Here is a 22059-nt window from a genome sequence, read left to right as displayed (position 1 = left end):
TCTGAAAATGCAGCAAGAGACGCAGCAAAAAACAACTGTAAGAAAAAGAGAAAGCTGAGTCTAATAAAACATCAATGAGTGTAAACGTTCATAAACTAAAGACAGCGGGTCATATATCACCACTGATGAAGCCCACAAAGAGGGATATATGGTTTTTAATTCGGACTTTACAGTAGAAATCATTACAATGTAGTTCTCGCTGTGCGCGCTCCCGCGAGCGACATGCCCTTCTCGGCGAGCAGACATAACTCTGCACAACACCGTCTAGCTCGCGAGGCTTCGAACGTCACTACTTCCGTCACCAAAACAAACCCCGTCCTCGATACGCGCCTCACAAACATCTTCGTGGATTAGGCTACTGACGGACGCTGCGAAGCCTCGACACAGAAGGACACATCACTAACAGGAGAAGCTCATTGTGCTCTGTGGAGAAAGGCCTCAAAGTGATGACTTTTATAGAATGAGCTACATAAAGAAATGAGGGGAAAGGCGGAACTCCCCTCACAGGCAGAATGAAAGCAGAGCAAGAGGAGGAACTTTCTCCTTTCATGGAAAACGAGCGAAGACACAAACTACTGTATGCTGCTTTTAACCCTGAAGTCCGACTGAACAGATTAGGTTTGTACATTTTCAGTGTTTCTCTCGATCTTTGTGTTCATTTTGACGTTACTAAACGTTGGTTAAGGGTCGTTAGTGTCGTCAAATGCGCTACTGTACTGAATCCATGTAGGCAGGGGCGGGACTTCATTTTGATGGGCACGCCATGCGGCCAATCACATGCGAGCACAAACGAGGCTCATACCATTATGTGAAGGAAGGAAGAGGGGCAGACTTATTTTGACTTGTTGTAAATTCTGTGGTGGATTCTATTAATACATTTATGTGCTCATATTTTGAAAGCTACATGTGTATAACGACAGAAAGTAATTCAGACGGTCAGTGATTAATATTAACAGTATGCAGGGTTTAGCTAATGGGGATTAAAACAACTTTAATTGTTAGCTAAAGTGCTTTTTAATTTTTGCTCTGCCATCCTAGTTCTCTCAGACCAATCAAAATGATTCTTTGATGTAAAGGAAATTTGTACCATCAGAAATCATCACTAATCTCACAGACATAAAGTAATGCTATCTGAGTTATCAGTGTGAAGTTACAGCTGTCCACAATGTTCTCTCTGCAGATGTCCAGCAGCTGTTGGTTAAAGAAGAGGTCCCCCCTGAGTGGAGCCCCAGCCTGGACCAGAAGGACCCAGAGCTCCTCCAGATTAAAGGGGAACAGGAAGAACTCCGGATCAGTCCAGAGGGAAAGCAGCATAATGGTCTGGAGGAGGCCGATATCACCAGGTTTCCATTCACTGTGGTTCCTGTGAAGTGTGAAGATGAAGAAGAGAAATGTGAGTGTTCACTGCTTCATCACAGCCAAGTGGAGGACAACAGAGAGGCAGAGCATCCAGCCAGCAGCTCAGCTGTGCAGATAAAACCAGAAACTGATGGAGAGGACTGTGGAGGATCAGAACCAGCCAGGAAGAGAGAGCCAGACAGTCATTCACAACCAAACACTGATGATGAAAAGAATTCAGTCTCTCCTGAGACTGAAATTCATAACAATGACTGGCAAGACCCTTTGTCAGATTCTGAACTTGAACCTGAAGACAGTGATGATGACTGGATGGAGACCAGGTCACCTGAGTCTGCTGTTAATGCTCTGAAATATGAGGAAACTCCTGTAAGTGATGTGACATGTAACACTGAGAAAAAGTCCTTTAGCCTCACCAGCAGCTTGGATAGTAAAAAATGTTTTAGAGAGAAGCAAAAGTCGAACACCCAGACCAGAGTCCCCTCAGGAGAGAAACGATTTGGTTGTGATAATTGTGGGAAAAGATTTACACAGCAGGGAAATCTGAAGTCACACATGAGAATTCACACAGGAGAGAAACCATTTGGTTGTGATGTTTGTGGAAAAAGATTTACAGAACAGGGAAGTCTGAAGAAACACATGAGAATTCACACAGGAGAGAAACCATTCGGTTGTGATGATTGTGGGCAAAGATTTACACATCAGGGAAGTCTGATGTCACACATGAGAATTCACACAGGAGAGAAACGATATGGTTGTGAGGAATGTGGGAAAAGATTTAGACATCGGGAAAATCAGAAGAGACACATGAGAATTCACACAGGAGAGAAACCATTTGGTTGTGAGGAATGTGGGAAAAGATTTGCAAGTCAGGGAAGTCTGAAGTCACACATGAGAATTCACACAGGAGAGCAACCATTTGGATGTGATGTTTGTGGGAAAAGATTTACAGAGCAGGGAAGTCTGAAGAAACACATTAGAATTCACACAGGAGAGAAGCCGTTTGGTTGTGATGATTGTGGGAAACGATTTATACGGAGGGCCCAGTGGAATTTACACATGACAGTTCACACGGGAGAGAAACCATTTGGTTGTGATGATTGTGGGAAAAGATTTATAGAGCAGGGAAGTCTGAAGAAACACATGAGAAGACACACAGGAGAGAAACCATTTGGTTGTGGTGAATGTGGGAAAAGATTTACAGAAAATGGAAGTCTTAAGAGACACCTGAGAGTTCACACAGGAGAGAAACCATTTGGTTGTGATGCTTGTGGGAAAAGATTTACAGACCAGGGAATTCTGAGGAAGCATGTGAGAATTCATGCAGGAAAGCAAATTTTAACCAACACCTGAAAGACCATAAATAATAGAAACCTTTTTTTCAGTTTCAGCGTCTGAGCAGCTTTCATTCTTTTTTATCGTTCCATGTCTTATTTTTTCTTTCTCCTGTGTTTGTTTCATAGTATATTAAATGTTTCTGATGAACATGTCAAAGTTGTTTGTAAATGAGAGGGAATGAAATAGTGTGTTTAACATAATTTTGTGTTAATACTTTGTTTGGTACTAAAAAACTTTCATTTACAGCTCCCATACTTTCTTCTGTATTTTTCTTGAAATAACTGTATGTGACTGTAAACACCCTAGCTGACGATTATCAGTGGAGAATGTGCATTATTTAGTTTCCAATTTTAAGTAAATTCTACTGTAAACTAGATGGTGTTTTTGACTGATGATTGATCTTTTCTATGAACAAGCATATAGTTCAACATATATTTCCATACAAATATTTTTTGTCTGCCTAACTGCTGTTATAATTTTCTTGTTCTAATATTTTGTCATAGCCTCAATCTTCTCCCTGTAGCTGTTCTTAGCCTCTCTCAGCTTCCTCTTCAGCTCATTCTGAACAGCCCCAGGTTCCTCTCGATGCTTATTCATGAAGGCCCGCTCATTCCTACTGGAAAGGCTCTTGATTTCTATGCTGATCCACAGCTTGTTTTTGCAGTAACAGCGGACCTTCTTCATGGGAACAATGGTGTCCTCACAGAAACAAATGTAGTCTGTAAAGCAACAAGAGACACCGTCGATGTCCTGCATACGCGGACAGTCAGATATCTCTCTGTCTTGCATATCATGTCTGTGACACGACCTGCAAAAAAATCACAAACTCCTGCCTTGATATGACCTGCAGAGATATTACTGGAGACACAGATTTTGCCATATATATATATATATATATATATATGTATATATATATGTATATATATATATAATGTCCATATAAAATATATATTTTTGTGATGATAGAATCTTACTCTAAATAGGGCAGAGAAAGTTTAAGCAGATGTAGTAAATGTATTTAGTTTACCAATAGTTTAACAACAATATTAGTACATGAGCATTATAGCAAAGCAGCTTGCATGATTCATTTATCAATGCACAGAGAGGGAACATACACAGTGAGTAAATTACACACGCATAGACCTACGTCAACAGATAGTGATCCACGTCCACAGAGACAGACAACAGAGACCGAATGACAGATTATTCTAACAAGTGAGCAGTGTGCAGTGTTAGGTGTGTAGTGTGTAGTGTGTAGTGCATCTTTGTAAGAATTAATGTTGTCTCCTCACCTCTGTGAGAACAAGTGTTTCTCTGATTCCTCCATGACAGCATGTCCTGCAGCATGTGCTCACATTAGGCTTACAGTATGTTTGTATCGTGCTGAGCTCATCCTCTGTTATCGTCGCCTTTTTAAACATGAGGCATGAATCAACAAACAGCACAGAAAGCTGTTTTCATGTCTGCATTTTTGTTTTTGATACAGAACGTCATCACATGATCCAGTTTTATAAAAAATCTAAAGTGTAGCTGAGTAACATGCTGCTCTCTGCAGGGTGTCCCTCTCACATGAAGAGTTACTCACTGCTGCCCCTCAGTGGTGAGGACAGGTCAGTGCAGCAGAGAGAGCTGCATCTCCATTTATGGCCTCCACAGAGAGGACAGCTGGAATATTACGTATGTTTCATAGTTTCACCCTCCATATCATGAGTCAATATATAGCTGTGCACGCTGTATTCTATATAATAATTCACTTTTTATTGTCTTTACACAGTTTTTTGCAAAGGAGGCTTCACAAAAACAAACAAAGGTTATCAGATATTTTTTTTCATTTTACAGCACAAATTTTCACAATAAAAGTTTAAGGTCAGACCAAAATAAAAATGAGACATAAACTGGTATATGCAGTAAATAAATGATAATGCCTGTAAAAAATATAATATACTCATTAATATATTGTCTATTTTTCTGATAGAATTATGGCAGGGACAGAGGGGGAAGTTGAAACAAATTGGGGAGAGGGTTCTGTTGTATTCAACTGTATTTAAAAATAACTTTTCCACAGTGCTGGGCTTCAGGCGGTTGTTAGAGATTAATAAAATGAGCAATAATCTGCATTATTACCTTAGGTTAAAATGCTATTTAGAAATGCATTTAGCAAAGCATAAAACACACATTTTATATGCCAGACACAGCACACGCTTTGCACATAACCACATATTTGAGGGCAATCAGATAAAACACTGAAATCAGAATAGGCATCCTTTTCTGGGAGGTGGTTACAACTAACTGATTAGCAGCCTGTGATTTCTGAACAGAGAAGGTCGATGTACATCACTCACTCTTTCATTATTGTCTTAAATAAATAGTCAAAAGGATATTACACTCCTCTCAAAACGAACTCTAACACAGTGTCTCTCTCTTTTTTTTAAAAGATGATTTCACCTGCTTTATAAATACCTTTCACAGCACATGTGAATTGACAGGGAGGTCCATTGAGTTTCGTTGTCCCTTATGTATATAACGGGGATGCACAATTTGACAGGTAAAATATGAGACTTGGCAAATAATCCCTAACGTTGTCTCTGGATATTTAGGAGTTAAAAGCTTTTACCAGATCATATTTTAAACTCTTTTGAGTGGACAGTTTATACATTCAATACTTACCTGGTTTGAGAAAGGAACCAATAAGTTCTCAGCAGGTGATAAAATATAGCCCCACCTCTGCATATTGCATCCACATTGTAACTTATTTCAGCACATATATTGGGCCATTTTCGATTGATAGTATGGGTTACATTCATTTAATAACAAGGCAAAATTACATTAGGGGGGTACATATAAAATAAATTAAACTGCGATAGGAATCAAATGGTATTATCAGGTTTTTTTATTTTTTATTTGACCGACTTTGACAGAGTGGATTTGACATTTTTTTCCCGCATTTTCAGACCTCATTTTAGAAAAACTGTTCCGGAAACGGTCTGAAAACGCAGCAAGAGACGCAGCAAAAAAAAACAACTGTAAGAGAAAGCTGAGTCTAATAAAACATCAATGAGTGTAAACTTTCTTAACTCCTGTTAAGACAGCAGGTCATATATCACCACTGATGGAGCCCACAAAGAGGGATATATGGTTTTTAATTCAGTCTTTACCGTAGAAATCATCACAATGTAGCTCTCGCTGTGCGCGCTCCCGCGAGGGACGTGCACGACACCGGCTCGCTCGCAAGGTTTTGAGCGTCACTACTTACGTCACCAACACGAGCCCCGCCCTCGATACGCGTCTCACAAACATCTTCCTGGATTACTGACAGACGCTGCGAAGCCTCGACACAGAAGGACACATCACTAACAGGAGAAGCTCACTGTGCTCTGTGGAGAAAGGCCTCAAAGTGATGACTTTTATAGAATGAGCTACATAAAGAAATGAGGGGAAAGGCAGAACTCCCCTAACAGACAGAATGAAAGCAGAGCAAGAGGAGGAACTTTCTCCTTTCTTGGAAAACGAGGGACGACACAAACTACTGCATGCTGCTTTTAACCCTGAAGTCCGACTGAACAGATTAGGTTTGTACATTTTCAGTGTTTCTCTCACTCTTTGTGTTCACTTTAACGTTAGTAAACGTTGGTTAAGTGTCGTTAAATGCGCTACTGAATCCATGCAGGCAAGGGCGGGACTTCATTTTGATGAACACACCATGCGGCCAATCACATGCGAGCACAGACTCGGATCATTATGTGGAGGAAGGAAGGAAGGGGGGCAGACGCTCCAAAGACAGCGAGTGTAGTGGTACAGCCCAGGTACACACCACCCGCGTCGCTACTATTGGGCGAGTGAAAGCTGAGTGAAAGCTTCTCAGCCAATCAGCGGCTTCTACCCCACGTGTGGACTCTTAAGCCTGCCCACAGGCTGCATGTCACTAGCAAGTGATGCAATGAAATTAATTAAGTTTGAGCGCAAGCTTTTCAAGCAAGCTCAAGACAGACACAGACGGTAGCTAGCTAAAATAAAACTTCAATATGGCAAAGCAAAGGAGTTTGTTTTCATTTAAATTCACAAACAAAACACTCCGAGGAGCAGGAGGAGGAAACTCCTGCCATTTTACCATTCAGCTGAGCCGCCCTCTCCCCATCAAGTCCTCTCGTAGCCACCCCCTCACACCAGCAAGGCAAGTAACAGTAGGCCAACATTAGTGTCTGGCTGTCTGTATGCAGATTTTCAGGAGGGAAAAATAATATTGGCAGTTGGCAGAGGTAATTTATGATAGCATTTTATGTGTGGAATTGTGTGCATGTGTGACTATTTATCAGCTATCTCGGATTGTTATGCTGCTGTTCAAATGGTTGGATATGGTATTAATTTAATTTTCTGAAGGAATAAGCTACAGGATGAATAATTTTCCAGTTTTCTGGAGGCCCAACCACAATCAAAATCCTGGCGCCGCAAGTGGCACACAGAGCGGATTTAAATACAATACTACAGTTTGTGTTTCTCTTACTCTTTGGATTGTTTGATTGTTAGTCCTCCAAACATCAACTGACTTAAGTGAATTAATTAACTGAAGTAGAGTCTCGCGGGGGCAGCGGTCCATGCTGTGATCTAGTATCATATTGAAATCCCCACATATTACTGCAGCAGAGATTATCACAGTTGGAGTTATAGCCATATATGTGAATAACTATTAAGATGAAGTTGTCTGTGGTTTGGACCGGAACAATAAAACGACCTGATGTATCTCAGATAGACAGCAGCAAAAGTATGTAAAATATAAAGCTGTGTGCTTAACATGATTTCTTAACCTCCTGGCTTTAGGAGAAACAATAACAAAGACATTTTGATAACAATTAAAAAAAAAAATACAGAAAGTGAAGTTGGATAAACTCTCATGAACTTCACCTTTTTAACTTCTATGTAAGTGAATCTCAGTATAATTGTAACAGAACCAGATCAACTTAGATCTCAAATAATAAACTGAAGGTTACCTGACATTGAGGGGGGTGCCACTCTGTAAAACAGAAAAGAGTTAATAGCAAATGTAACTAAATCAGTCTCTTAAAGTTATTAAACTATCGATTTGGAACACTGATTAATAATTAACTTAATGTTTATTACCAAATTACTATATTAATATTTAGTTTATTTATTTGGTGTTCTCTTCATAAAACAGGTTGGGATCATTCATACATTTAAAACATTAAATAGACAGCATGTGTGTTCCAAGAAATCATTTATTCATAAGAAAAGTAAAGTTAACAACAAAACACAAAATGTCTGCTATAAGCAGACTGCTGACTGTGGGTGTGCAGTGTTTCTCACAGGATTTTATGAGACTATGGTGGGGGGACCTGAATCTTCTTAGGGGTTCAAATTTCTAAGTAAAATGCATCAATCTACTTAAAGCTTTCATAGCAGACACAAAATTGCAATCTAAAATCTTCCTCCCAACTGAATGCATATCATATACAACAACAACAACCTGGAATGAATTAACTAAACTATACGGCTTGGAAGGGGAATCTAAAATTATGCGATGGTGTGCAAATGACTCAGAATTCACTACTAATAAATACGATGATCGATTCAAAACATGGATTTCTAAAGGATTAACCGACTACAACTAATTTGTCCACAAGGGGGCCTTCCAAACATTTGACAATCTGAAACAAAAGCATGGGTTGGGCTATGAAAATGTTTTTAGATACCTGCAAGTAAGACACTATTTCAACCAGAACATTAAATACCATCAACTGACCAAGAGTCACTTCAAACATTTATATAACTTACAAAATCAATGTTTCCCTCCAAAATTATTTTGAAGCTGTATAACAAAATGCTGCAGGGTGGGAGGGCACATATTATGTGAAAGAAAAATGGGAAAGAGAAGGGAGCTTTACGATAACTGAGGAAGACTGGGAGCACATCTGTAAAATCCAGTGGGTCTCAACTGGGTCAAATGTCTGCCATGAATTTTGTTGGAAAACTATGATGCGTTTTTTCATTACACCAGCTCAAAAAAGATGAAGATGCCTGCTGGAGGTTTGGTATTGAAGGAGCTAATAATTTCCATGTATTCTGGAACTGTAAAATTATTCAAAGGTATTGGGTTGAGATTCATCATCATGTACAGAATGTGTTCTCAATTGTTTTCCCCTTTTTATTTGAAACTGTGTATCTCTGTAACATAATACTAGACGGCTTTAGCAATGGAGACAAGAAACTTCTTTATATTCTTTTAGCAGCAAGCTAAAAGGCCATTACCAGAAGATGGCTCAAGCCTGAGCAACCACAAAATGAGGACTGGATCAACATTATACAAGAAATCTACAAAATGGAAAAAGTGACTTTTCAACTAAAATTGCAAGCAAATGGACTTATTTTACAAAATATGGTCAAAATGGACTGAATATGTCAAGCCTATAAGTTCTGACTTTATGTAAAACTGTCGTTTGACTAACGTTTAACTAACAACGACTGCTGCAAATGATGATGCTGTGTGATATAGGTACCCCCCACCCCAACTGTTCCTGTTCTTTGTTCTGTATAAAATGTTTAAAAATTCCTCAATAAAAAGTGAATTTTTAAAAAAAATTCACCAATCTTGTGCACTGTGAGAGCAAAATTCAAGCAAACACCCCACACACTGTATTTCATAGTTGAAGATACTGTAATATAGAATCTTTGTCATGATCCTATCATGACATTTTTAATTGCTGTTAACAGGACTTTCCACTCGGACACAGAGTAGCCAGGCAGTGGGGAAAAGTAGCTGGCTCAGGGTCCGGGTGCATGCCCCCTGGAGAATATTTTTTCTTTAAAAGGCCAAATTTGGCCGCCTCTCACACATTCTAATAACACTATTCCATCATATGCACTGATCTTAATCATTGCCTATTTTAATGAATTATTGTAAAGGAGAATAATGTTCTTGTAAGTTTTATTTAAAGCATCTTATTTTGATCTTTGCTCTGCCATCCTAGTTCTCTCAGACCAATCAAAAGGATTCTTTGATGTAAAGGAAATTTGTCGTTCAGAAATCATCACTAATCTCACAGACATAAAGTAATGCTATCTTCGTAATTAGTGTGAAGTTACAGCTGTCCACAATGTTCTCTCTGCAGATGTCCAGCAGCTGTTGGTTAAAGAAGAGGTCCCCCATGAGTGGAGCCCCAGCCTGGACCAGAAGGACCCAGAGCTCCTCCAGATTAAAGGGGAACAGGAAGAACTCCGGATCAGTCCAGAGGGAGAGCAGCATAATGGTCTGGAGGAGGCCAATATCACCAGGTTTCCATTCACTGTGGTTCATGTGAAGTGTGAAGATGAAGAAGAGAAATGTTCACTGCTTCATCACAGCCAAGTGGAGGACAACAGAGAGGCAGAGCGTCCAGCCAGCAGCTCAGCTGTGCAGATAAAACCAGAAACTGATGGAGAGGACTGTGGAGGATCAGAACCAGCCAGGAAGAGAGAGCCAGACAGTCATTCACAACCAAACACTGATGATGAAAAGACTTCAGTCTCTCCTGAGACGGAAATCCATTATGGTGACTGGCAAGACCCTTTGTCAGATTCTGAACCTGAACCTGAAGACAGTGATGATGATTGGATAGAGACCAGGTCACCTGAGTCTGCTGTGAATGCTCTGAAATATGAGGAAGCTCCTGTAAGTGATGTGACATCTAACACTGTGAGAAAGTCATTTAGCCTCACCAGCAGCTTGGATAGTAAAAAATGTTTTAGAGTGAAGAAAAAGTCGAATACCCAGACCAGAGTCCCCTCAGGAGAGAAACGATTTGGTTGTGATAATTGTGGGAAAAGATTTACACAGCAGGTAAATCTGAAGTCACACATGAGAATTCACACGGTAGAGACAAAATATGGTTGTAAGGAATGTGGGAAAAGATTTAGACATCGGGAAAATCTGAAGAGACACATGAGAATCCACACAGGAGAGAAGCCATTTGGTTGTGAGGAATGTGGGAAAAGATTTGCAAGGCAAGGAAGTCTGAAGTCACACATGAGAATTCACACAGGAGAGAAACCATTTGGTTGTGATGTTTGTGGGAAAAGATTTACAGAGCAGGGAAGTCTGAAGAAACACATGAGAATTCACAGAGGAGAGAAAAGATTTGTTTGTGATGATTGTGGAAAAAGATTTACACACCATGCAAGTCTGAAGTCACACATGAGAATTCACACAGGAGAGAAACCATTTGGTTGTGATGTTTGTCGAAAAAGATTTAGAGAGCAGGGAAGTCTTAAGAGACACATGAGAATTCACACAGGAGAGAAACCATTTGGTTGTGATGATTGTAGGCAAAGATTTACACATCAGGGAAGTCTGATGTCACACATGAGAAGACACACAGGAGAGAAACCATTTGGTTGTGGTGAATGTGGGAAAAGATTTAGAGATCAGCAAAATCTGAAGAATCATATGAGAGTTCACACAGGAGAGAAACTATTTAGTTGTGATGATTGTGGGAAAAAGTTTACACAACACGGAAGTCTTAAGAGACACCTGAGAATCCACACAGGAGAGAAACAATTTGGTTGTGAGGAATGTGGGAAAAGATTAGCAAGTCTGGGAAGTCTGAAGTCACACATGAGAATTCACACAGGAGAGAAACCATTTGGTTGTGATGTTTGTGGGAAAAGATTTACAGAGCAGGGAAGTCTGAGGAAACATATGAGAATTCACACAGGAAAGAAACCATTTGGTTGTGATGATTGTGAGAAAAGATTTACAGAGCAGGGAAGTCTGAAGAAACACATTAGAATTCACACAGGAGAGAAACCATTTGGTTGTCATGATTGTGAGAAAAGATTTACAGAGCAGGGAAGTCTGAAGAAACACATGAGAATTCACACAGGAGAGCACCCATTCGGTTGTGATGTTTGTGGGAAAAGGTTTACAGAGCAGGGAAGTCTGAAGACACACATGAGAAGACACACAGGAGAGAAACCATTTGGTTGTGGTGAATGTGGGAAAAGATTTCCACAAAACGGAAGTCTTAAGACACACCTGAGAGTTCACACAGGAGAGAAACCATTTGGTTGTGGTGCTTGTGGGAAAAGATTTACACAGCAGGGAAGTCTAAGGAAACATATGAGAATTCACGCAGGAAAGCAAATTTTAACCAACACCTGAAAGACCACAAATAAAAGAAACCTTTCTTTTCAGTTTCAGAGTCTGAGCAGCTTTCATTCTTTTTTATCGTTCCATGTCTTATTTTTTCTTTCTCCTGTGTTTGTTTAATAGTATAATAAATGTTTCTAATTAATATGTGAAAGTTGTTTGTAAATGAGAGGGAATGAAATAGTGTGTTTAACATAATTTTCTATTAATACTTTTTTGGTACTAAAAAACTTTCATTTACAGCTCCCATACTTTCTTCTGTATTTTTCTTGAAATAACTGTATGTGACTGTAAACACCCTAACTGACGATTATCAGTGGAGAAAGTGCATTATTTAGTTGCCAATTTTAATTAAAATATACTGTAAACTAGATGGTGTTTTTGACTGTCTTTTCTATGAACAAGCATACAGTTCAACATATATTTCCATACAAATATTTTTTGTCTGCCTAACTGCTGTTATAATTTTCTTGTTCTAATATTTTGTCATAGCCTCAATCTTCTCCATGTAGCTGTTCTTAGCCTCTCTCAGCTTCCTCTTCAGCTCATTCTGAACAGCCCCAGGTTCCTCTCGATGCTTAGTCATGAAGGCCCTCTCATTCCTACTGGAAAGGCTCTTGATTTCTCTGCTGATCCACAGCTTGTTTTTGGCAATAACAGCGGACCTTCTTCATGGGAACAATGGTGTCCTCACAGAAACAAATGTAGTCTGTAAAGCAACAAGAGACACCCTCGATGTCCTCCCCGTAGTCCTCCTGGAACAGTGTTGTGTGTAGTGTTCAGTGTGTAGTGTGCAGAGAGTAGTATGTGGTGTGTAGTTTGTTGTTTGTAGTGTGTTGAGAAATACATTGAGGGAACCTTTAGAATTAAATGATCTGACTCCAACACAAAATCCTCAACTATTTCTCTGTGCTGATTGTTTGATGGGGAAAGGATGAGCAGGAGACGTACAAGTTCTCAGTTTAACTTCACTTTATTACAATACGTCAAGAATTGTGCAGTTACAGATTCTCTGGGTTCAAACTACACATCCCTGACATGACATAGGCTGGTCAGTTCATGAAGTCTGGATGCAGTCTACTTTCCCTGAACCCTTTTTTATAACCTAACAGAGGTTTAATAAGAAATGTGGGTTGATCTCCTCCAGAAGTCGCCTCCTTTCAGTCCGTTGGTTTGTCAGATTATTGCATACGTGGACACGGTCATGTCACCAAGCAGAGAAGTCAGATATCTCTCTGCCTAGCATATCATTTCTGTGACTCGACCTGCAACAAACTTTCAAATCACAAACTCCTGCCTTGATATGACCTGCAGAGATATTACTGGAGACACAGATTTTGCCATATAAATATATCTTTTTGTGATGATAGAATCTTACTCTAAATAGGGCAGAGAAAGTTTAAGCAGATGTTATCGTCACCTTTTTAAACACGAGGCATGAATCAACAAACAGCACAGAAAGCTGTTTTCATGTCTGCATTTTTATTTTTGATACAGAAAGTCATCACATGATCCAGTTTTATAAAAAATCTAAAGTGTAGCTGAGTAACATGCTGCTCTCTGCAGGGTGTCCCTCTCACATGAAGAGTTACTCACTGCTGCCCCTCAGTGGTGAGGACAGGTCAGTGCAGAAGAGAGAGCTGCGTCTCCATTATGGCCTCCACAGAGAGGACAGCTGGAATATTACGTATGTTTCATAGTTTCACCCTCCATATCATGAGTCAATATATAGCTGTGCACGCTGTATTCTATATAATAATTCACTTTTTATTGTCTTTACACAGTTTTTTGCAAAGGAGGCTTCACAAAAACAAACAAAGGTTATCAGGTATTTTTTCTCATTTTACAGCACAAAGTTTCACAAAAAAAGTTTAAGGTCAGACCAAAATAAAAATGAGACATAAACTGGTATATGCAGTAAATAAATGATAATGCCTGTAAAAATATAATATACTCATTAATATATTGTCTATTTTTCTGATAGAATTATGGCAGGGACAGTGGGGGAAGTTGAAACTAATTGGGGAGAGGGTTCTGTTGTATTGTATGCATCTGTATTTAAAAATAACTTTTCCACAGTGCTGGGCTTCAGGCGGTTGTTAGAGATTAATAAAATTAGCAATAATCTGCATTATTACCTTAGGTTAAAATGCTATTTAGAAATGCATTTAGCAAAGCATAAAACACACATTTTATATGCCAGACACAGCACACACTTTGCACATAACCACATATTTGAGGGCAAGCAGATGAAACACTGAAGTAAGAATAGGCATCCTTTTCTGGGAGGTGGTTACAGCTAACTGCTTAGCAGCCTGTGATTTCTGAACAGAGAAGATCGATGTACATCACTCACTCTTTCATTATTGTCTTAAATAAATAGTCAAAAGGATATTACACTCCTCTCAAAAACGAACTCCAACACTGTGTCTCTCTCTTTTTTTAAAAAGATGATTTCACCTGCTTTATAAATACCTTCACAGAACATGTGAATTGACAGGGAGGTCCATTGAGTTTCGTTGTCCCTTATGTAACATCCATTTTGACTTACATAACAAGGGCATGCACAATTTGACAGGTAAAATATGAGACTTGCCAAATAATGCATGCACCCCTAGCTTTGTCTCTGGATATCTAGGAGTTAAAAGCTTTTACCAGATCATATTTTAGACTGTTTTGAGTGGGACAGTTCATACATTTAATACTTACCTGGTCTGAGAAAGGAACGATGCAGATCTCAGCAGGTAATAAAATATAGCCCCACCCCTGCATACTGCATCCACATTGTAACTTATTTCAGCACATATATTGGGCCATTTCAGATTGATAGTGTGAGTTACATTCATTTAATAACAAGGCAAAATGACATTAGGGGGGTACATATAAAATAAATAAAACTGCGATAGGAATCAAATGGTATTATCAGCAAATTCTTTATTTGACCGACTTTGACAGAGTGGATTTGACATTATTTTCCCGCATTTTAAGACCTCATTTTATAAAAACTGTTCCGGAAACGGTCTGAAAACGCAGCAAGAGACGCGGCAAAAAAAAACAACTGTAAGAGAAAGCTGAGTCTAATAAAACATCAATGAGTGTAAACTTTCTTAACTCCTGTTAAGACAGCAGGTCATATATCACCACTGATGGAGCCCACAAAGAGGGATATATGGTTTTTAATTCAGTCTTTACCGTAGAAATCATCACAATGTAGCTCTCGCTGTGCGCGCTCCCGCGAGGGGACATGCACATCTCGGCGGGCAGACATAACTCTGCACAACACCGGCTTGCTCGCGAGGCTTAGAACGTCACTACTTACGTCACCAACACAAGCCCCGCCCTCGATACGCGCCTCACAAACATCTTCGTGGATTACTGACAGACGCTGCGAAGCCTCGACACAGAAGGACACATCACTAACAGGAGAAGCTCACTGTGCTCTGTGGAGAAAGGCCTCAAAGTGATGACTTTTATAGAATAATCTACATAAAGAAATGAGAGGAAAAGGCGAAATTCCCCTCACAGACTGAATGAAAGCAGAGCAAGAGGAGGAACTTTCTCCTTTCATGGAAAACGAGGGACGACACAAACTACTGTATGCTGCTTTTAACCCTGAAGTCCGACTGAACAGATTAGGTTTGTACATTTTCAGTGTTTCTCTCACTCTTTGTGTTCATTTTGACGTTAGTAAACGTTGGTTAAGGGTCGTTAGTGTCGTCAAATGCGCTATTGAATCCATGCAGGCAGGGGCGGGACTTCATTTTGATGGGCACACCATGCGGCCAATCACATGCCAGCACAGACTTGGATCCTATAGCAGCACCCTTGGTGCGCTCGACACAGACCCGCCTGTCTCGCTGGGGGAATGAAGCAACCGAATGCTTTGGCGGGGGGAGTGGGTGGGGTGGGGTGGGGTGGGGGGGGGGGGGGGGGGGGGGGGGTGTATGCATATCTGTATATCTGGAAGTTCAAGTGTGTAAGCCTGACACCCACTTTTGTCCAGCACCTAATCAGTTCCGTCTCAGTTCGCTGGAATAACAAAAGCGATAGCCTAGACGTTGCTAAGGGGATGACCTTCCTTCCTGCGCTCCAGGGCAAAGGCAGACAGTCAACAGGTGGTTGTGGGGGTTGAGAGGGGGAGAGGATGGGATGGTAGTGTCTCACTACAGTTCCGACAGCTCTGCCCATTGATTCAATCATCACGGGCAGCTTTGTGGGGCCTTTGATAGCTGACACCGTTTCCTGTGTGTCTCGATAAACCAGGGCAAAGCCCAGTCCAATCAGCAAAAACCCTGTTATCATGGTTCCGAATAGGTAAAGATCCTCTACAGAGAGAGCCGCCAGGCACACGACACGCCACCTGTCCCACGCGTCCATCGTGTAGCCAGCAGAAAGCGTCCCCGCAGGGCAGGAGGGCTCCCCTGAGCCCAGGCTTCTCATCGAGAAGATAGTGTCAATTGCATTGAGAGACCAGCTGATCAAATCCATGGTTTTTGAGAGCAGTGTAGAGAGAGTCTACCAAAAAAGTAAGACAGTAGACAAGACGAGACGAGAGGAGTGAAGCAGGGAAAAACATGGGAGGGAGAGAGAAAAAGAGTGCGACCGGCTCCGTCGAGAGCCAAGAGAAAAATCTTAAGCCTGCATCTTCACTAGCAAGTGATGAAATTAAATTAATTAAGTTTGAGCACAAGCTTTTCAAGCAAGCTCAAGACAGACACAGACGGTAGCTAGCTAAAATAAAACTTCAATATGGCAAAGCAAAGGAGCTTGTTTTCATTTAAATTCACAAAGAAACTCTCAGAGGAGCAGGAGGAGGAAACTCCTGCCATTTTACCATCCAGCTCAGCCGCCATCTCCCCATCAAGTCCTCTCATAGCCTGTGGTTCGGACCTGAACAATAAAAAGACCTGCTGTATCTCAGATAGAAAGCAGCAAAGTCTGAAAAAATATATAGCTGTGTGCTAAACATGACTTCTTAACCTCCTGGCATTAGGAGAAACAATAACAAAGACATTTTGATAACAATTAGAAAAAAAAATACAGAAGGTGAAGTTGGATAAACTTGAGTGTGTTACCTGTCTCTCATGAACTTCTATATAAGTTTATCACAGTATAATTGTAACAGAGCCAGATCAACTTAGATCTCAAATAATAAACTGAAGCGTACCTGACATTGAGGGGGGTGCCACTCTGTAAAACAGAAAAGAGTTATAGCCAATTTGACTAAATCAGTCTCTTAAAGTTGTTAAACTATCAATTTGGAACTCTGGTTAATAATTAACTTCATATTTATAACTAAATAACTATATTAATATTTAGTAAAGGCTGAAGGAATCTGGTGTTATCTTCATAAAACAGGTTGGGATCATTCATACATTTACAACATTAAATGGACAGCATGTGTGTTCCAAGAAATCATTTATTCATAAGAAAAGTAATGTTAACAACAAAACACACAATGTCTGATGTAAGCAGACTGCTGACTGTGTGTACAGGTTTTCCCACAGGATTTTATGAGACTATGGTGGGGGGACCCGAACCAGTAACGTCAAATGCATCAATATTCTGCACTTTGAGAGCTAAATGTGAGCAAACACCTCACATAACATTTTTCCTAATCAATTATACCTTAATATAGAATATTCATCATTATCCTACTGTGACAATTTTAATTGCTGTTAAAAGGAAGGACTTTCCACTCAGACATGGAGCAACAAGCCAGTGGGGGAAAGTAGCTGGCTTGGGGGTCCGGGGGCATGCCCCCCCGGAGAACATTTTTCTGTAAAAGCCCAAATTTGGTGGCCTCTCACATATCCTAATGCCACTAATCCATCATATACACTGATCTTAATCATTGCACAATTAAATGAATTATTGTAAAGGAGAATAAGGTTCTTGTTTCATTTAAAGCATCTTATTTTGACTTCTTGTAAATTCTGTGGTGGATTCTGTTAATACATCCATGTGCTTTTATTTTTGAAAGTAAGTAAGTCAGTAATTCATACGAACAGTGTGCAGAGTTTAGCTTTTTGGGCAAAACACAACTTAAATTGTTAGCCACCGTGCTTTTTAATCTTTGCTCTGCCATCCTAGTTCTCTCAGACCAGAAATCCTCACTGATCTCACAGACATAAAGTAATGATACCTGAGTTATTAGTATGAAGTTGCAACTGTCCACAATGTTCTCTCTGCAGATGTCCAGCAGCAGTTGGTTAAAGAAGAGGCCCCCCCTGAGTGGAGCCCCAGCCTGGACCAGGAGGACCCAGAGCTCCTCCAGATTAAAGGGGAACAGGAAGAACTCCAGATCAGTCCAGAGGGAGAGCAGCATAATGGTCTGGAGGAAGCCAATATCACCAGGTTTCCATCCACTGTGGTTCATGTGAAGTGTGAAGATGAAGAAGAGAAATGTGAGTGTTCACTGCTTCATCACAGCCAAGTGGAGGACAACAGAGAGGCAGAGCGTCCAGCCAGCAGCTCAGCTGTGCAGATAAAACCAGAAACTGATGGAGAGGACTGTGGAGGATCAGAACCAGCCAGGAAGAGAGAGCCAGACAGTCATTCACAACCAAACACTGATGATGAAAAGACTTCAGTCTCTCCTGAGACTGAAATCCATTACGATGACTGGCAAGACCCTTTGTCAGATTCTGAACCTGAAGACAGTGATGATGATTGGATAGAGACCAGGTCACCTGAGTCTGCTGTGAATGCTCTGAAATATGAGGAAGCTGTAAGTGATGTGACATCTAACACTGTGAAAAAGTCATTTATCCTCACCAGCAGCTTGGATAGTAAAACATGTTTTAGAGTGAAGCAAAAACCAAACACCCAGACCAGAGTCCACACAGGAGATAAACCATTTGGTTGTGATGAATGTGGGAAAAGATTTACACAGCGGGTACATCTGAAGAGACACATGACAGTCCACACAGGAGAGAAACTATTTGGTTGTGATGATTGTGGGAAAAGATTTACAGAACAGGGAAATCTTAAGAAACACATGAGAGTTCACACAGGAGAGAAACCATTTGGTTGTGATGATTGTGGGAAAAGATTTACAGAACAGGGAAGTCTAAAGAAACACATGAGGGTTCACACAGGAGAGAAACCATTTGGTTGTGATGATTGTGGGAAAAGATTTACAGAACGGGGAAGTCTAAAGAAACACATGAGAATTCACACAGGAGAGAAACCATTTGGTTGTGATGTGTGTGGGAAAATATTTACAACTCAGGGAAATATGATAAAACACATGAGGGTTCACACAGGAGAGAAACCATTTGGTTGTGATGTTTGTGGGAAAAGATTCACAGAACATGGAAGTCTAAAAAAACACATGAGGGTTCACACAGGAGAGAAACCATTCGGTTGTGATGTGTGTGGGAAAAGATTTACAGAACAGGGAAGTCTAAAGAAACACATGAAAATGCACTCAGAAGAGAAACCATTTGGTTGTGATGTTTGTGGGAAAATATTTAAACGCCGGAAAGCATATTTCATTAAACACCTGAAAGATCACAAAGAATAGAAACCTTTCTTTTCAGTCTTGGCAGCTTTCATTCTTTTTTATCCTTCCATGTCTTTTATTTTTTCTTTCTCCTGTGTTTGTTTTAAAATATAGAAAATGTTTCTCATAAATGTGTCAAAGTTGTTTGTAAATGAGAGGGGATGATACAATGTTTTTAAATCTCTGTTTTTATTAATACTTTGTTTGTTACTAAAACACTTTAATTTACAGATCCCATACTTTCTTCTGTTGTTTTCTTGAAATAACCTGTATGTGTTTGTAAACTCCCTAACTGATGATTATCAGTGGGGGAAGTACATTATTTAGTTGCCATTTTTAATTAAATTCTACTGTAGCCTAGGTGGTGTTTTTGACTTTCTTTTCTAAAAACAAGCATACAATTCAACATATAATTCCTGTAATAAATATATCTTGAGAAGATCATTTTAATCACTATTATATTTGCCACTTTTAGCTGATAGCACTGATAGCCACTGAAGGGCTTAATGAGTTGGAGGACGTGTCTCCACCAGAGTCCCTCCTGATGATAAAGAGAATCTGTTAATGTGAAAAATAGGATGTGATGTGTGTAATGTTAGGTGTGTAGTGTGCGGTTTGTAGTGTGTAGTGAGTAATGTGCAGTGTGAAGTTTGTGGACTGCAGGATGATGACTTTCTTAGACTGAAAAGAAAGATTATATATTTGGATATATGAACAGATTATAAGGTGTGGATTCTGTACAAACTTCTTCATGAGCTCATTAAGAAAGTTTTTGTTTCACATAAAAAACATAATTTTAATTGTTTTGTTTTGTGACATCTTGGTAAGAATCAATGTTGTCTGCTGCCCCTCTTGTGAGAACAAACGTGTGTCTTATTCCTCCATGACAGCATGTCCTGCAGCATGTGCTCACATTAGGATTATCGTGTGTTTGCATCTTACTGAGCTCATCCTCTGCTATCGTCGCCTTTTTAAACATGAGGCATGAATCAACAAACAGCACAGAAAGCTGTTTTCATGTCTGCATTTTCATTGGTGATACAGAAAGTCAACATATGATCCAGTTTTATAAAACCTAAAGTGTAGCTGACTAACATGCTGCTCTCTGCTGGGTGTCCCCAGAGTTACTCACTGCTGCCCCTCAGTGGTGAGGACAGGTCAGTGACGGTAACATGGTTTGCTTCAGTTGACAAAGTCTAATACACAAATGTCACAACCAATTCAAACCATGTGAAAACCAGGGACTTTACAGTACTGGGACCATTTATCGGTGCAGCTTTGTTATGCTTTGTGAACAAATTATTAAGTTCCAGAACCAAAAAAAAATGAATCAGTTGTGAACAAACCAATTTGCTTACTGTGGCTGACAAATGAACGAATCAAACTTGAAGATGAATAGTTGAGTCTCAAACTAATAATTTCTGTTTCCTGTCCTGACTGAGCTGATGCAGCTGCCGCGTGACGAGGGAACGTACTCCGTAAAAGTGAACAAATCACTCACTGAGACTCATTAATCCCCAGTCATATAAAAGAAACACTCACGAACGACACACCACTACTAGTTACTTTACATCACAGTTTATTGTTTTAGAAGTGTTCTGTGAGATTAAAAAGTAAAAAAAAGAACATTAAGGGGGTGTCTGCTGGATGGATAATGGAGTAGATTGTCAGCTTGTGAATGTCTCTTTATTCTGCAGCTGCAAAGACAAAAAAAGCAGGAAAAAACTGTTTCCTAACAAGTCATTTATTTCTGACTAAAGGCTGCAGCCACCAGACATTCAGGGTACTTCAGAGCTGAAGACTTAATGTGAGTCTGAAGTGAAACAGTTCAAACACAGACGTCCTTTCAACAGCAGCTACAGTAACACCAGGTTCAGCCTCCCACTCTCCTCTCTGCCAGCAGGGGGCAGCAAACAATGTAGGTTTTATTTATTTAGAAAGGGAACTTATCAGTGGGGGTTCAGCTAATGTGCAGACTGCAGGGCTGAAGTACTTGAGTCTGGTTTTGCAGTTCAGATGATATAGTTAAAGTTAATCAAACTGTGTTGTTGTAAAACATTCATTTGAGTTATTTAGTGGAGGGAGTGCCCAAAGAAAATGTGCCAAAATCCCCTGCAGTATTCTCCTGTTGGTGTTCACTTTTGTTTTGAGCTTTTAATATATTAAAATTAATTTACAGAAGCATTTTATGAGTTTTTTAGTACAACAATGTTTTTTAAAAATCCATACATTTACTGTTTTTTTATTGTGTTTTTTCCTACATTAAGTGCAAATGCCATTCATTTGAGTTATTTAGTACTAAATAACTCAAATTAATGTTTTACAACAACACAGTTTAATAAACTATTTAATTAAAAAACAGTAACATTCAGTACATTTCTGGATTTTTTAAAATATTGTTGTACTAAAAAAATAAATAATTAAAAGCTCAAAGCAGAAGTGAACACCAACAGGAGAATACTGCAGGGTATTTTGGCACATTTTTGCTTTGGGCACCCCCCAAACGTTTAGCTGTGTGGCTCATTCCACAGAAGCACGATCCTAACAAGTTGTACCTCGTTGTAAGGGCGACTAATCAGGCTTTCCAACAAAATAAAATACAACATCAGTTAGTGTTATTAAAGGGGAGAAATACTTGACCGAAATAATGCTTCCAAACTTTTTTTGAGGAGTTTGGTTACGGTATGTGATCTCCGTAGTGTTTCCTGTCTTCTTTAAGATT

General features: G+C 39.8%; 2 protein-coding genes across 2 annotated transcripts; both read left to right on the top strand.

Annotated features, from left to right (window-relative positions):
- Positions 1–283: 283 nt before the first annotated feature.
- On the top strand, positions 284–12201 carry LOC131960001 (zinc finger protein 845-like). Its single transcript, XM_059325210.1, has 5 exons — positions 284–618; positions 1181–2707; positions 4250–4304; positions 6121–6263; positions 9816–12201. The coding sequence occupies exons 1-5, from the start codon at positions 513–515 to the stop codon at positions 11840–11842; spliced, it is 3858 nt and encodes a 1285-aa protein (XP_059181193.1). The 5' UTR covers positions 284–512; the 3' UTR covers positions 11843–12201.
- A 2996-nt stretch (positions 12202–15197) lies between these two features.
- On the top strand, positions 15198–20530 carry LOC131959169 (gastrula zinc finger protein XlCGF57.1-like). The gene is made up of 2 exons (XM_059324271.1): positions 15198–15466; positions 18025–20530. Exons 1-2 carry the CDS (start codon positions 15361–15363, stop codon positions 19356–19358), a joined length of 1440 nt encoding a protein of 479 aa, XP_059180254.1. The 5' UTR covers positions 15198–15360; the 3' UTR covers positions 19359–20530.
- The last annotated feature ends 1529 nt before the right edge of the window (positions 20531–22059 follow it).

Source organism: Centropristis striata, chromosome 21, assembly GCF_030273125.1.
Source record: "Centropristis striata isolate RG_2023a ecotype Rhode Island chromosome 21, C.striata_1.0, whole genome shotgun sequence".
In the NCBI taxonomy this organism is placed as follows: Eukaryota; Metazoa; Chordata; class Actinopteri; order Perciformes; family Serranidae; genus Centropristis; species Centropristis striata.
This window is presented reverse-complemented; position numbering and strand designations above follow the sequence as displayed.